We start from the raw sequence: 16,149 nt of genomic DNA on the forward strand, positions 1-16,149 counted from the left end.
GTCACCAGAGTGGTCCCAGTTTATCAACTACCGGTATAATCAAAGAGAGACATCAAAACAAAAGCTGTTTAAGAATGAATATAGGTGATGTGTTGACATTACAATTGCTTTAAACTGAAATGCAAAACTAGAAATGGATCATTGATGATCCATGAGTAGTCCATCTATATATCTGATTTTAGTTTAGTTTAAACCATATTTATCTGAGAAACTTTGTCAGATACAATTATAAACATATGATTTGGGGGATTCAGTAGAAAGCATAATCTAGGGTATTTTATAAATAATTATAGAACGCTCGAGTTAATATGGATTACATCCCTTTGTAGGATCAATTATATAAATGAAAAAGCTATTCTGGTAATCGCTTGCATGTGTTCAACAGTATACTGGAAAATCAGATATCAGTGGACCAGTTGCTAAAATGTGATGAGGAGGAATGACGTATGGTTAAAAAGGATGAATAAAAGAAAATTATTTCATATCTTTTTTAGGAACAAACAATATGCTTTGAATTAGTTCAGTACGCTGTAGAGTATAGACTGTAAGTGTAGACTGTAAGTGTGCTATGTGGCCTGCTGAGTTATTTATCGGCAATTGTTATCATATTTTTCATGTTTGAGAAATAAGAAAATGCATGCAAAATGCAAACTAAATAATGACAACACTTATAAATATAAGCGCAGTCATATTAGTTTATAACAATTTATTGACATAGTAATTGAACAAGAATTTGTACTTCTATCTGACCTGTTTTTAATTATGTAGAATATAGAGTCATTTTAATAGCATACTGGGTACCGTAATCCATATATAAGTCGATGCAATTTCAATGACATAATCCATATATAAGTTGATTCTGAGTATAAGACAAAGACCTGACTTTCAAGTCGAAAAGAATCAACTTATAGGCCGGAAAATATGGTATCTGAGCTGGAAGGGCTGAATTTGCAAGGTAGTGGTAGTCCTCTTAAGGTATTATGATTGGGTAAGTATTTCTGAAGAAACATATTTTACTAAGAAAAATTGGTATTAACAGTTGATTTTCAATGAAAGAGTTTTTGTTATGTTCTCTCATTTCATTGTCATACAGTCTCTCATAATTCAGTTTAAAAGATGACTAGTATAAAGTTGAATTTGACTGTAAAACAATTTTCCATATATTAGAACAGCAAATGTTGCATTTAAAAACAACATTCATTTGCTTTTTTGTTGATGTAAGCTTCCAGTATTGGTACTGGCTCTTTTCCATACAATGTAGTCACTTTTATGTTTGTGTAGAGTACAATAAAATGTATTATCACATGATATTATTAATAGGAAATTGATCTAAAGTCAAATTATTTTTGATTGAAGACAAATTTGAAATCCACTATTACTTTCTCATTTTTCAGATGCGAGCTGCAATGTTTTTCATCATGGCCATAGTAACCCTGCTTCTCTTTGACCATGATGAGAAACTTGATTCCCTGGCAGACCATGACTGTATCCTTCACTTATAGAACTTAGAAGATAGAGATCCTTTTTGGCAGAATTTTTTTTTTTATATCACTTCCTTATCTGTAATATTTTAAATACATACTCTTCTTCCCACAGTAGTTTTCCACCCCTGCATTCTTTCCCTTAAATATGTCCATAGGGTCAAGATAGGCTATACATGGCGGCTAGTATTAATAATGAAGGAAGAACTGGGGAAAACCCCGGAAAGAACCAAAGACCCATGAGAAGCTACTGGCAAGCTTTCTCACATGCCCACATTGGCCGAACCTGAGTCCCAAACCCACGCAGACAGAGGTGAGATGGCAGTGATCCATAATGGTGAGCACTTTAGACCACTCGGCCTCTTTAGATCCCCTTAGTTTCTGAATAATTTTCTTAATATGCACGTGGCTAAGAACATCTTCACTAATATTGATGCATCTGCTTCAGACAGTCATGCATGCGATGACAGCACTGTTTAACCAAAGACTTGCTAAAGAAGAGAACTATGTCTTACAAAGAAAATTTTGTCACATATTATTTTAAAAACAACAGTTGCACATAAATCTTTCTCATCCATCACTGTTGTATAATTTTTGTGGGTCGCAATTTTTGTGGTTTTGAAAAGAAAACTAGTTTCATGGGTACTTAAGTTTGTGGCTTTGTCTGTCAAAATGTACGCATTTTTTAGGTATTTTTTTCATGGATTAACCTAAAAAATAAATAAAGAATACCAAAAATAAAATCAACGGAACTTTGAGGAGTAAAAGCGTTGGTCACTTCTATGGATAAAACAGTACTTTCACTTGTATGAGCACAAATGAAATACTTGTCAAGATAAATTACTTACATTCAACATAAAAGGTGACTGATAATTTATTAAAGTACATATGTATGATCTCTTCCTGTAAACACTCCATAAAGTTGCATCCTGATGACTGTGGCATTAACACAGTCTCTTAAGAGTGGTAAAATTCAGCTTAGATCCCCATCAGTTTGGATAATGTCATCATTCCACATGTGAAGCAAACACATGACCAGCTTCCCCTTGCTCAATGCATTTAGCTGACAGTGTCAGCATTTGATATGTTCATAGCTACTCTATGCATTTAGCTGACAGTGTCATCATTTGATATGTTCATAGCCCATCAAAGTAAGAACATGCTAAGTTGAAAAACAATGGATTCATTTTTTTGTTTGAGCCTGCCCTATGTATGAACCAGCTTTAACCTCTAGATTCTATTTAAACATCCTCATTGAAGCCAATTGATGCTGAATGAACTTTACTTAAAATATCATCAGTGAAGCCAATTTATGCTGAATTGTCTTTACTTAGAACATCCTCAGTGAAGCCAATTGATGCTGAATGAACTTTACTTAAAATATCATTGAAGCCAATTTATGCTGAATGGACTTTACATAGAACATCCTCAGTGAAACCAATTGATGCTGAATGAACTTTACTTAAAATATCATCAGTGAAGCCAATTTATGCTGAATGGACTTTACTGAGAACATCCTCAGTGAAGCCAATAGTTATCTATCAGACAATAAACTTCAAATGATTTGTTAGTAATCATACAGTGTAATATGCAAGTAATCATACTGTTTAATGTGCAAAGTAATCGTACAGTATCATATGTAATCATACAGTGTAATATGCAAATTAATTGTACAGTGTAATATGCAAAGTAATCATACAGTGTAATATGCAAGGTAATCATACAGTGTAATATGCAAAGTAATCTTACAGTGTAATATGCAAAGTAAGCATACATTGTAATATTCAAAGTAATCATACAGTGTAATATGCAAAATAAACTTTGGCATAAAAAAGGGTAAACTGATGATTGATCATTGTTCATTTGCTGTCATTGTATCCACACTTTGGCTTTGATGGGATTTCTATCCCTCCAAACCTTGTGTTTCTAACAAAGACAAGAATAACTTTAGAAAAGTACCAACTGAGGACACAAGTGAAATTTCATGAAACAGTTGTTACAGTGTTTCACATTTACAAAACTAATCCATTTAAAGATTTTTCTCTTGTTTGATGTTTATAATTGGTAAACGTTTGAAGAGGATGTTTTAGAATGCATTGTTTTGCCTGTTCTGCCAATACATAATCTCAAAATTTAGCATAGCTGCTTTTGCATGAGAAGTAGATAATTACTGCTTCATATTGAGTAAATGAAATCTGGTCTCCTTACTGTAGCTAATTATTTATGTCAGGGCATTTTTGTTAAGGGACCTAACTCAGACTTGAACCATCAAGGAATTTAATTAAACCCTACTGTGAGTATCCTCACTTGAACCTTGTGGTGTTGATTCAGACAAAACAATCATTTCAGTAGAAAACTGATCAAAGGTAATGTTTAATCTAACGAAATTTTTATAAGAAGATTGAAAGATGAATAACAGACCTTTAAAATGTTTGTAATTAACATTATGTAGTCCAATATTTTATTTGCTTATAATCTTTAAAAAGGGGACCTGGAATGTCAGTGTTTTGTTCAGTACATTAGCCAGTCACCCTTCAAATCATCTGTGTTCTCAGTGTTTTGATTATGTGATTGTTGAACCTTGACACTATTTAGCTGACCACAAGCACTACAATTTTATATCCTACATATTCTACCATATCATTAATTTTATTGGAACATCAGATCACAAGGTAAGGAGCAAAGACCTGCAGATGTACAGATAGGCAAACAGATAAAAGCTTCATTTTGTGTATCCCCCAAACCAGCATTAAAAGGGGTGGGGAGGAATGGTGTTTTACTTGTCTCTGGTTGTTGAGCTAGGATTATAGGATGTAACTACTGGTAGATGTATTACCAATAGACATCAACTTGCTTTGTACTAAATTACTATAAGGTATATTTCATGAACTAGAACTATAAAAAATAATATTGCTAATAATGGAGCATACCAAACAAATTTCTATCAGAATAAAATTGCTGTCTTTTAAAACCTATTGATTACTTTATTACATATTTTAAAACCTATTAATTACTTTATTAATATTTTAAAACCTATTGATTACTTTATTACATATTTTAAAACCTATTGATTACTTTATTTCATATTTTAAAACCTATTGATTACTTTATTACATATTTTTGATTTTGATTTTGTGGATGGTTTGTACATGGCTAAAGAAGAACCTTGTTGCCTTCATGGTCAAAGGTCAAGGTCACAGACTGAAAGAAGACTGTGAATGTTATTGTGAGCTTATGTTATGGCTGTGCATCATCTGTCGTGAATTGTGCATGAAAAGTCTGTTATTTCTGATCTGATTTTAATCGAACTTGTAATATGAGTTTATGACATTAAGGTCTTGAACAAGTTTGATAATGAAGAGCATCCATATATACTAAAGAGCTGACCATGCATATGATTGGCAGATCTTGTTACAGATGTGGAGGCTACATGTCTGATCCTATTTTAACGACACTTGGAATATGTACTTATATCATTAAGATCTTGATTGTGTTTGATAGTGAGTGAGATCCATGCATACAGATTAGGGGAATTTTCATGTGATTTGCTGATCTTAATATACCAGTGTCCTGATCTAATTTTGGTCAAACTTGAAACGTGGGGTTATATTATCAAGATCATGGATGGGTTCCATATTAAGGGAGGTCCATGCATATTAATGAAGTGATTTTGCATCTGAATGGGTGCCTTTGTCACCACTTTGTAAGAAAGAACTTTGAGCCAGTTTTGATCAGACTTGGAATGTATGCTTCTATCATCAGACTCTCAGATAAGTTCAGTAATGAGGCTATATTTCTTACCCAATTTTTATCATGCTTGGAATATATGCTTATATCATCAAGATCATGTATATGTTTAATAATGAGCAAGATGTATGCATATTAGTGACTGGATCTTACATCTGATTGGCTGAGCTTGTTGCTATGCTGAAAACCTTGTTTCTAATCCCATTTTCATCAAACTTGAAATATGGGCTTATATCATTAAAATCTAGGATGGGTTTGACAATAAGTGAGGTCCACATATATAATGATGTTATCTTTGATCTGATTTGCTACAATTGTTACCACTCTAGAAGCCAAATTTGTGGTCTGATTTTGATCAAAATGGCTGTAATGAACAAGATCCATCCTATTTTTGTGATGATCTTTCAAATGATTGGCTGATATAATTGCAGCTCTGCAAACCACAGTTCTGATCAGGTTTTGATATGAATTGGAATATAGGCTTATATCATTAAGATCTTGGACAGTTTTAAAAGTAAGCAGGCTTCCATGCATATTAATGAGGTGATCTTGCATTTGATTGGCTGACAATGTCACCACTCTTTGGGTTTATTATTATTAAGACCTTGATGAGTTTGATTATGAGAATGAGACTGTGTATATTAATTATGTTTTTATCTTCAGAAAGAATTTTTCCAGGATATAATCAGATAGGTAAAAACATGATAGTAAGTTTTGCTAAAGTGTTTATGTAGAATGTGTTATTACAATGTTTCATAAACCTGCATAGTGAATGGGTTAACTAGGTGAGTGATATTAGGCCCACTTCAGATTCTTCTTGTAAGAGTTATTGTACTTGTTGACTTACAGCTGGATGCAATATGCAAGTTTGTGAATGCAACTGCTTGTGCAGTTTTCAGTGGATTGCTGTCGAACTTAGTTCATATTATGTTCATCACCAAGAGATATACATGTTGAAATATTTTTATACTTGCACTATTTTCAAAACAGTTGTGCATTTTTAGGACTGTAGATTCATCTCCATCATAGGATAACTGCAACTGCTCACTGTTCTTCTATTTTCATTTGGGTTTAACAAATACATTTTTTGTATTGTTTTTCTTAAAACTTTAATATATTACTTTTTTTTAACAGGGAGGTGTTGTACTGGTATTCCTGACCCTGTGTCTGACAGTGGGGTATAACAATGCTGCCAAAAAACTGTCTGTGGATGTGGGAGGGGCCAAGAGACTTCATGCCTTGTCCACATTTGTCCAGTCACTGCTTCTCTTTCCCTGGGCTGTCATTATTTATGCCACGATGGGTAGTCAGGTACAGGAAAATAAATTGCTAGAGCAGCATGGAGGTTAATTGTTTTTCATTGTTTGGGGATTAGTAAACTCTTCATCAGGGGACAATAAATGCTTACATAGACGAAAGAAACACTGAACGCAAAAGATGCAAAATGACAGGCATTTTACATGATGGTACAACAGAGGACTGAATGAAAAAGAAGTGAAGGAAGAGGGGCAAATAAACTGCAAAATAGCAACTTGTTTCAGCACATGATTTGCCAATTGAAAAACTGAATCTTGCATACAAAAGTTGTATTATTAAAACAATATTTATGATATGGGAGGATTAAAACAGGAAAGAAAAAACATAGTGGCTTAAGGAAATCAGTACCACATTTAGCCTATCTGTTTAAGTTTGTAAACTTTTGACTACTCAGAATTATATCCCAGATAAAATATATGTGCAAGATTGGAGAGTTGTTGTTGTTGCTGTTATAGAGTTTAACGCCATTTTTCAACACAAGATAGGCTATATTTGGCAGCCAGTATGAATGATGGAGGAAGAACCCGGGAAAACCCTGGAAAGGACCACCAACCCACGAGAAGCTACTGGTAAGCTTTCCCACATACCCACATTGGCTGAGCCCATGACTTGAACCTATGCAAACAGATGTGAGATAGCAATGTTCCATAATGATGAGCAATGTAGACTACTTGACCACTCAGGGACCCAAGACTGGAGAGAATTATAAATATCTGTTATGATAACAATGAAGAGGAAATTTAAACAGAAATTGGAACAGTTGCTATTGTCATTTGCTAAAACCATCAAAGTAATAGTGAAAGGAGAAACAAGACAGAAAGCAGATGATGTAGGTCACAACATTTTTATTATTTTGGTTGAGAGATCAATGATAGTATTGCAAAATTTAAATTTTATGAATATTTGTGAATATGGAAGGAATGTAATAGACACCACACTTTTTAAGTAATAATCATAATCTTAATCATAAGAATAATAATTGTTAAATAATAATAATATTAAAAATTATTATTATTATTATTATTATTATTATTATTATTATTATTTTTAATTTTTTTTCCTCAGGTGGAGATCTCCTCATGGTTCTTCCTTCTGTTGCCCATGACCCTTGTAGTGCTGTTTGTATTCACTATTGATTATTACCTCGGGGCAGTTACTATGAACCACCTGCAGCCACCAAGGGTAGCCATATATGGTACCTATGCCATGTTTGCCAGTGCCTTGTTTCTTAGTGTTACATGGAACCACCCTTTGATGACAATGATCACCTCAATGCATAAACTGAAGGAGGTCATAACAGAAGATCACGTCTTGTCATGGGGAGTCTTGCTTAGTTTAGGCATGCTTATTTTGGGTAAGTTCATGTCATAGTTTACTCAGTTGTGCATTACTGATCAATAAAACTGAAAACTTTTATTTTTTATACACTAGCTCTTTGGCTGCATATATTGTGCTATAACCCAGTCTGTTCCTTGCTTATAATTTTATTCTAACTACAAGCAGCAAAGAGCCTGATCTGCCATAGCATAATGCACCTGTTGATCAGGGTCTTTTTTGTTTGTTTTAATGATATTTTCTAACAAACTGCACAGACCTAGATCTGACAGTGCATTATATGATAGTAGATCTGGATCTGCAGTTTGCAGTTGGACTTGTCTTATAAAAAAGTGTATATCGTAATCAAGCTTTTTGCAGAAGGAACTGAAGGCAGAAATGGTTGTCGTCCAAGTATTTGGACAAAGACATGCTGAGATTGCCTCATCATTCGGAATCCATGGCAAGTGTGATAGGGATGCCTTGATGGAACCCTAACCTATAGTGAAGATTACCCATACCATGTCAGTGAAGATTCCCTATACCATGTCAGTAGTTACTGACTCCTCAGATATTGCTACAACTATTGTTCGTTGTGCACAGCCTCATGAATGATATCCATGTGTGTAGTTTAGTGAATTTTCAGGTTAGCATCATTAAATGTAGTTAAAAGTAACAAATTCATTTTGTGCATGAAGTATTTCAACACTATTTGAATCAACATGGAGTGTAACATATCTCATTAACTATATGCTAAAATTGGGTGGTGTGTTTACATAAAATAATTGTCTATGCCGCCATGACCTGTGGAAGAGTAGATTTGTTATTATTTATTCAGCTATATGCAGCCAATATGTCATTTCTTCCCTTTGGGTTCTTTGCAGTATCAAAATTGGACTCTTCCAGAACTTAGGACAAACATGGTGGATTACCATATTTACTGTATATTTTCAGACACCATAATTTTTTTGGAAAAATGCTATTTAAAGGCCTTGTAACTTTCAGACATTGCTGGACTATAAATTCTTTTATAGAATTTATATTTTTGAACACAATCAAAGAAGATCCATTAAATTTATTTATTAGTACTAATAATATTACATTTCCCTATGATAGCTTTCTTGTATATAAATTTAAATAACTTTTGATAGTGGAAGGCATCCTTTTTATATCTTATCATGTAATTTTTCCGTGAGTGGTTGGTTATCAAAGCATACCATATTGAACAGTTATTTGTGATTGTTTCTTATTTTACTAGTTTCATTCAGTTATTGGCTGCCACTATTGACATCTTTATATGTGAAACCTCTTCAAGCAGGTCAGGCTTTGTTTAGAAACCATGAGCTTTGTTTTTTCTCATGAAACAATGCATCAGAGAGTCAGTATGGATTAGTTAATTTATTGGCATCGTGCAAGCCATTATCCCTGGAACATTATATACCATGGATTAGGCATAGATACTGTTCTACAGGTAATAAAGCTCTTTTCAGATAATAAATAATGATTGAAACCAGGTAGCTGCCTATTTTTTCCAAATCAATGTGTCAAAGAAATCCTACAAGTTGTATTGTTAATAATTATCGCCTAGGCACCTTGAAATTTTGCATCAGAACAATCTATAACAAGCTGATTGTTTGGAGTCTGGAAGTTCTGCTCTTTTTGGAGCTACCCATGGTTAGATTAAGAAAGAGAAAAGAACAGAAAAGAACCACCTTAATTTAAGAATATAAACTACCAATTCTGTCATGTTTACTTTGACATCAAGATAAAAACAAAACAAAATAAACATGTCGACAGAAAAGACCTATGTCCCAAATTGAACAAATCCTGTTGTTTTCTAATTGTATATGTCAACAAGCTGTCAGTTCCAAACTATACTTTGTTCCATAATTATTTGATGTTGCTGCCGCAATAACAAATGGGCATTACTTCGGTCCTCCAAAGTTGGTCTTTTGGCAGCAGCTTCAATAACAGATGCACCTCTTCATCAAAGGAAGCCAGCTATAATCTTCCATAAAAACAACGTGCCTTTCATCAAAGGAAGCCAGCCATAATCTTCCATAAAAACAACATGCCTTTCATCAAAGGAAGCCAGCTATAATCTTCCATAAAAACAACGTGCCTTTCATCAGAGGAAGCCAGCTATAATCTTCCATAAAAACAATGTGCCTTTCATCAAAGGAAGTTGGAAACAAACTTGAATAAAAGCAGTGGAATGTGATCGATCATTGCATTTTCCAAAGTGATTGGAACATCTTTATTTTGCCATGAAAATTTCCATTTTGCAGGAAGAAAGTAACTTTATGCTTACAAAGGCTACAACAGCAACATAAAAGGCAAATTAACAATCCTTTGAAATTAGATATCTGGCCATCAAGTTAATTGAAGATGGAACATCTCACAGATATGTTTGTGATTTTTTTTTTATTCACATGTTTTTATTTCCCTGTGAATAGCCCCATCCTCTTGGTAGCCTCAGCTGGACATGGTTTTCTCACTCAGATTAAAATCTAGGCAAATTTAAGTACAGGTACATGTATCATGTAAATGACAACTATACATCCATGTACTATTGGCAACAATGAATATCATTGTGAATTGTTTAGTGACGTGTTGTTGACTATGGAATATAAATCAAACAATGACTACCAATTTATTTATTTGTTATTTCTGGTTTCTAACAGATATACGTGAATTTACTAGCATGTTACCTATACTCAAATTCAAGGATTTTTCGTGTACATGTATGATACATAAATCATTATGGATTGTACTGCACAGATGTAACTTGTCAAGATACAAGTGTATCAGGCTAATTTTAAACTTTCTTCTTTTTTTAAATCAAAATTTCCCATACAAAAATACATGTTTAATTCATGGCAGCACATCATCTTATGAGCTATCGGTAAAGTTGTTATGGCAGGTGGGGGAGAGAGGACAAATGTATCTTCCCCTGTTTGTTTTTGGACACCAAATTAAGGTATTTAATATGTTTTTGGACAACCAGAAGAGTAACTATTTTTTGCTGTACAAAAACATACAGTAAATACGGTACATGGGCACAGACCAGTCTTTTTCAGCATGTATCAAATGTGCTCCATGTCAGTATGAATCATGTTTAAATCATTTGTACATGAAATTAATTCTGTAATTTTAGTCACATTTTGAGATGTTGATGTCAAAATTCAGTGAGAAACAAGACTTGGATATTATTTGTGATGCTATACAGAATGAACTATAACCAATTCCACTCACTGTTGGAATCACAAATGCATGGCCTAAAATGCAAGCTACATTTGAAATGCTAGCTTCCTGAGAGTTTGCTTCAAGGCTTTTATTTGTCTGTCTACTGAGGAGTTTGAGAATATACTGGAAGTTAACTCTTCCATTTTGTCAGCCTCCTGAGCATGAGTCCTCTCTATTGGCTATGCGTAGGTTATGTACCTGCATGGGTTACAGTCTGATATCATTGCTGGCAATTCACACTGTACACAGTTTCATAGACCATGCCAGCGAGCCATCCCAGACCAGCTGTCCACCCTGACTTGACATTTGCCATCTGGGCAACATTCTGTTTCAGATACGGAGAGCCTGGCCACACCACTCATGAAGATGATACAGCATCATCATTTCCATGCAGAATTCTTTAACCAAACATGGAATGTGTACAGGCCGAAAAATACCCCACTGTTGAAGAAGGGAACAACGGCAGTTTGCTGCCTTACTCTGACCTATGGAATGGATGGATTTTAGCTTTAATGCAGTATTTGAAGAAGTTTATAATATCTTGTTGCCATCCAAGTGCCATCCCCAACCTGTGATGATTTGGGCACATAAAGTCAAGGCTTTTCAGTTGATGCTGGTGAGAAAAACTAGCACCTGTCATTTTGAATTCTTCCTTAGACACAAAACTTTGTGGAGATTACCTGGCACCTTTCTGACAAAATCTGTAAACCCAGTAATGCCAAATTCTTTTTTCTGTGAGTCAACTGCCAATGTTGTTCTCATCACATTGGTACCAGTCCCACTTGCACACGTACCACGTAGACATTCCATGTTTGGAAAGGTAATTAGTTAGTTTTGCCCGTCACCCCTGCCGGGGTATAGGCTGCCCACAAAAGATCGCCGGAGGCTTCTGTCCTGTGCCATCCCTTCAAGCTGACTCCAGGTGTGACCGATCTTAGTCATGTCCACCTCAAGGTCGCATCACCAGGTGTTTCTTGGTCGTCCCCTTCTCTGCTTGCCTTGAGGATTCCATCTCAATGCCTGTCTGGTAATGTTGGTTGGCGGCTTACGTAGGGTGTGTCCTATCCAACCCCATCTTTTCTTAAAAGGTTATTGCTGCCATAAATATATCTGCCTCTCTGTTTTACTACATCAACAGACAAACATTTAATGCCACAGCAAAGCAAATGAGGAACATTGTGGCAACTTTCTCACTGCTGGATTTGGCATCCTTGGCTGTTTTACAGCTGGTATAAAAAGCATGTAGCAGTCATGCATGGGAATTCATGGGCCACATAGCCAAGTTGTTAATTGGGTTGCAAGGGAATTCATGGGCCACATAGCCAGGTTGTTAATTGGGTTGCAAGGGAATTCATGGGCCACATAGCCAAGTTGTTAATTGGGTTGCAAGTAATATGTTAGCTGATGTCCTTATGGCTTCAGGCAATTTTGGATTAGTGAAAAGAGATTTTCACATATACTCTTCTTCACTTAAGCAACATCATATGGCAACACTGCATTCATTGCCTTTTGTCTATCCCCTTCTGTTTTTGGGTGGTGCATTGAGTAGATTAGAAGGTAGGAATCACAGGAGTTACTTTTTCAGCTCTCTTGTATGCCCTTCCCTCATTTCAGCCTTGTCTAATGCAGTATCAAAAATGAGGGGAGGGGGAGCAACATAGCACCAATAGTCCTTTCACAGCCAGTTGAATTTCAGGTGGTCAAAGGACCCAGTTTTGTAGACAGGCCAGTAGAAGGAAAAAAAGAACTAGTTTGTCCTCCCTCAAACCCTGCCCCATCTCTTGTCCACTGGTGCCCTCCCAATGGTGCCAAACTCCTGTTTCAACAGACCTGGATCAGCTTCTTCCAGTACAATTAATGGTTGGTCCAAGTTGTTTTGGAGTGGCTGTGGATCTCATTTGGCCTTGACCATTTTCATCATCTTCTTCCATGATGGATGCTCTGAAGGATCCTTTGAGGGTGGATGCTTTAACAGATATAGTTCTCTAAGCATTCGTTGGAGATAGTTCCAAAGCCAGATTCTCCTGGCTTTTACTCCAGCACTTTCTGGTCCCAAAAACCAATAGAAAACTACATTCTGTTGTAGACCTGAGCCATTTCAATCAGTTTATTGCCTCGTCAAAGTTTAAAATTGAGATAGCACAGTTGTTATGTCTGTTGGTGAGGCGAAATGAGTACATGACCAGAGATTATTTTCATATTACCAGACACCCGGTTTCTCACAAGTTTCTTCACTTTGGTTATCATTGGATGGTGCATCAATCTACACCTTTCCATTCAATTTGAGCCTCAGTCCTTTAACTTGCACCAATATGTTGGACCACATAGTCACCATCTTCAGGACATCCTACACAAAAGGAGTGGCCACTTAGCTGTACAGTGTTCAACATTTGATAAGTTGAGTTCTAGTTCAGGATATGAACGACCTCCTTTCCCTTCTTTGTAGTTTAGGTTTTATAGTGCACTGGAATAAGTTGGATATTGTCCCTTTTCAGCTTTTGATCCATCTTGGCAATGAGTTCCTGACTCATTTCAGAGTCAATCTCTGTCAAGACTTTGTATTGGTGAAGGAGTTTCTTCAGTGCCTTGACCTTCTAAGTGAAGTGGCAGACTTGTTCTGTCCTAGCTGCCTCTACAGGCACACCTTACATAGGTGCACTCCTGTCCCAGTTTTGCCATTTATCTAGTCATTTAGACCATCAGATACTGATCTCGATCAAAATCCACCACTTCATACACTAGTGGCAAGATAGGGAGTGTTTAGTGGCAGGAATTCCTCTGAAAACTCACCAACAAGAAGTTATGATCTGCACAGGTTCCAATTTTTGTCAGGTTGAGTGATCCACCAATTGCCCTGCATCGTAACAGTTGGCAGCTAGTGGATGTTCATGTCAATCTATTGGGGATGAAGACTTCTCTGTGCTTTCTGTGCTTGGAATGATCCAATGTTCCAGATAATGCTGGACAACTCTGTGGTTGTAAAATATCTCCAAGAAGGGGAGAACCAAATTTGCATTACTCTGTTATTTTGTGATAAGCGAGTTTTTGCACTGGTGCACCCAATACCATATGTCATTGTTGGTCTAGCATATATTGGGTATGCTCAACATCCTGGCTGATTTGTTATCAAGTAAGGCCAACTGCTACACATAAAGTAGTCTTTTCACAAATGTCTTTCATTAAGTTTGCATCTTGTGGGATCACCCAGTGGTAGACCCCTTTGCAACAAGGTGGAACTGCAAACTGCCTACCTTCCTCTCTCTGTTCCCAGACTAGACCTGGGCCATCAGTGCTTTGTTGATCATCTGATAAAGATATGGGCTACTACCATCTGTTCATTGGTCCATATTTCAAAGCTAGATCAGAAGGTGAAGGCAAGAGTAGTTCTAATTAATCCTCAGTGATCAGACAAATCATGATAGATATTCCCAGGAAGAGTGTTTCTACCCCCAAGCATCTGAGCTCACCAGTGTTCCATCCATCTCTGGACAAGTTCCTTCATGGAGAGTATCTCTACATCTGGATGGCCCTCCACTTTGAAGGCATATGAGGGAAAGTGGCCAGTTTAGTAGGCTGGTGTAAGGACAAGTCCACACCTCTTCTAGCTTTGATTCCTTTGATGGCTAGCTTCTTCTTTTTTCTTGTTTGAGAATAAATTAGTGCCCATTAGCTCCTCAATTCATTACATGTTCATACATCATAGGAGAGAATAATGACAGAAGTTTGATTGTAATCAAGTTTTGCAGATGCATTCCATGAATGGCCATTGAAACACACACACACACACAAAACTTTGTTTTAACATATTTATTAGTGTCAAATGCATATTATTTGGTTGAATGTCAATCTTTGCAGCCATAAATCTTCCTTGTTGTCATCACCAGCTTTGATGAAATTTCGGTATCATCTGCTGTACACAATGACAATGAAATTTTGGTATTTGCTTTTCACAATGACAATGAAATTTTGGTATAATTTGCTATCCACAATGACAATTTCAGACTTTTTGTTTAACGTTTTAAGTGTTTTAAGAAAGGGATAACAATCTTGCATTTGAGGATTTTGGGTGATTATGAGCAGTTTCACTGTTCCAAATATTTATTTTACAGGCTGCACTGATGCATTGATCATTAAAGATCAGTTTGTGATGGCTGAATAGTGCACTAAAATCCTAAAATACAAGATGGCAAATTCTGACACATTTGTTTATGTAACACACTTTATGATTGGTTGAATGTCAGATTTTGCTTGTTGCTGATAAAACTCATTTTGACACTGAAATCACCATTTAAAACTGTCAGTGAATATAAGGTTTCCAGTTCTTTGAATATAAAAATTTCCATCATTTAAATCCATGATGGTTATTTGGGAAATTTAATGCTAAGGTGGCACTCTACAGTTTCGTATTTTGCATAGGGTTAAAATTTTAAAGAAAAAGAATTTCCCTGGCTTTCCTCACTGGTTATACTGGCTGTTTAAAAAAGACCTTGTATACCTTAGATATAATTCAAAGAACCTTTAATTCCCTTTATTTTGGTGTGTGATTGATGGGTTTAATATGGGTTATAGAGTATACAGCCTGGCCTTACTCCAGATGTGCACCTTTCAAAAAAAGTGCTAGCTCCACTTGGTCATTTTCACTTTCTGAACTTCAGAGGTAAATTGTATAAAAAAAGAGCTGATAACTTTTTTTACATTTTATATATTTGGTAATTCATTCGTTGCACTTTCAGAAGCTGGTATTGTCTAGTCTAGCAAAATTCATTTTCCCTATTTTAATAGCTGCTATGAATAGTGTACTTTAGACTAATTCAGACTGATTTTTTTGCACAAGGGAGCAGTCATTTTAGTTAGCAGTGTGCTTAGATCATGTACAATTTCCAAAAGTACAATATCCAAAGAAATATCTTCCACATTACATTAATGTAGCATAGATGTATACCAACATTCTCTCCATTGTGCATGTTTTAAATGCAAACAACTTTACCTTACATACATCTCTCTCAAAAGTACATAATAACTGGTGAGCGCCCCCTAATATAAT

The 16,149-nt window shown here is 35.6% G+C and overlaps 1 protein-coding gene across 2 annotated transcripts in view; it reads left to right on the plus strand.

Annotated features, from left to right (window-relative positions):
- LOC149801581 (proton-coupled zinc antiporter SLC30A5-like) overlaps positions 1–16,149 on the plus strand; it is a 99,042-nt gene that overhangs the window by 26,981 nt on the left and 55,912 nt on the right. For both annotated transcript variants that reach the window (XM_089955814.1, XM_089955815.1), the window contains exons 7-10: positions 1,395–1,485; positions 4,077–4,153; positions 6,363–6,539; positions 7,611–7,899. In XM_089955814.1, coding sequence (XP_089811940.1) covers positions 1,395–1,485; positions 4,077–4,153; positions 6,363–6,539; positions 7,611–7,899 — 634 coding nt within the window. The remainder of the gene's footprint in view (positions 1–1,394; positions 1,486–4,076; positions 4,154–6,362; positions 6,540–7,610; positions 7,900–16,149) is intronic.

Source organism: Sinohyriopsis cumingii, chromosome 4, assembly GCF_028554795.1.
Source record: "Sinohyriopsis cumingii isolate HCF-2022 chromosome 4, ASM2855479v2, whole genome shotgun sequence".
Classification (NCBI taxonomy): Eukaryota; Metazoa; Mollusca; class Bivalvia; order Unionida; family Unionidae; genus Sinohyriopsis; species Sinohyriopsis cumingii.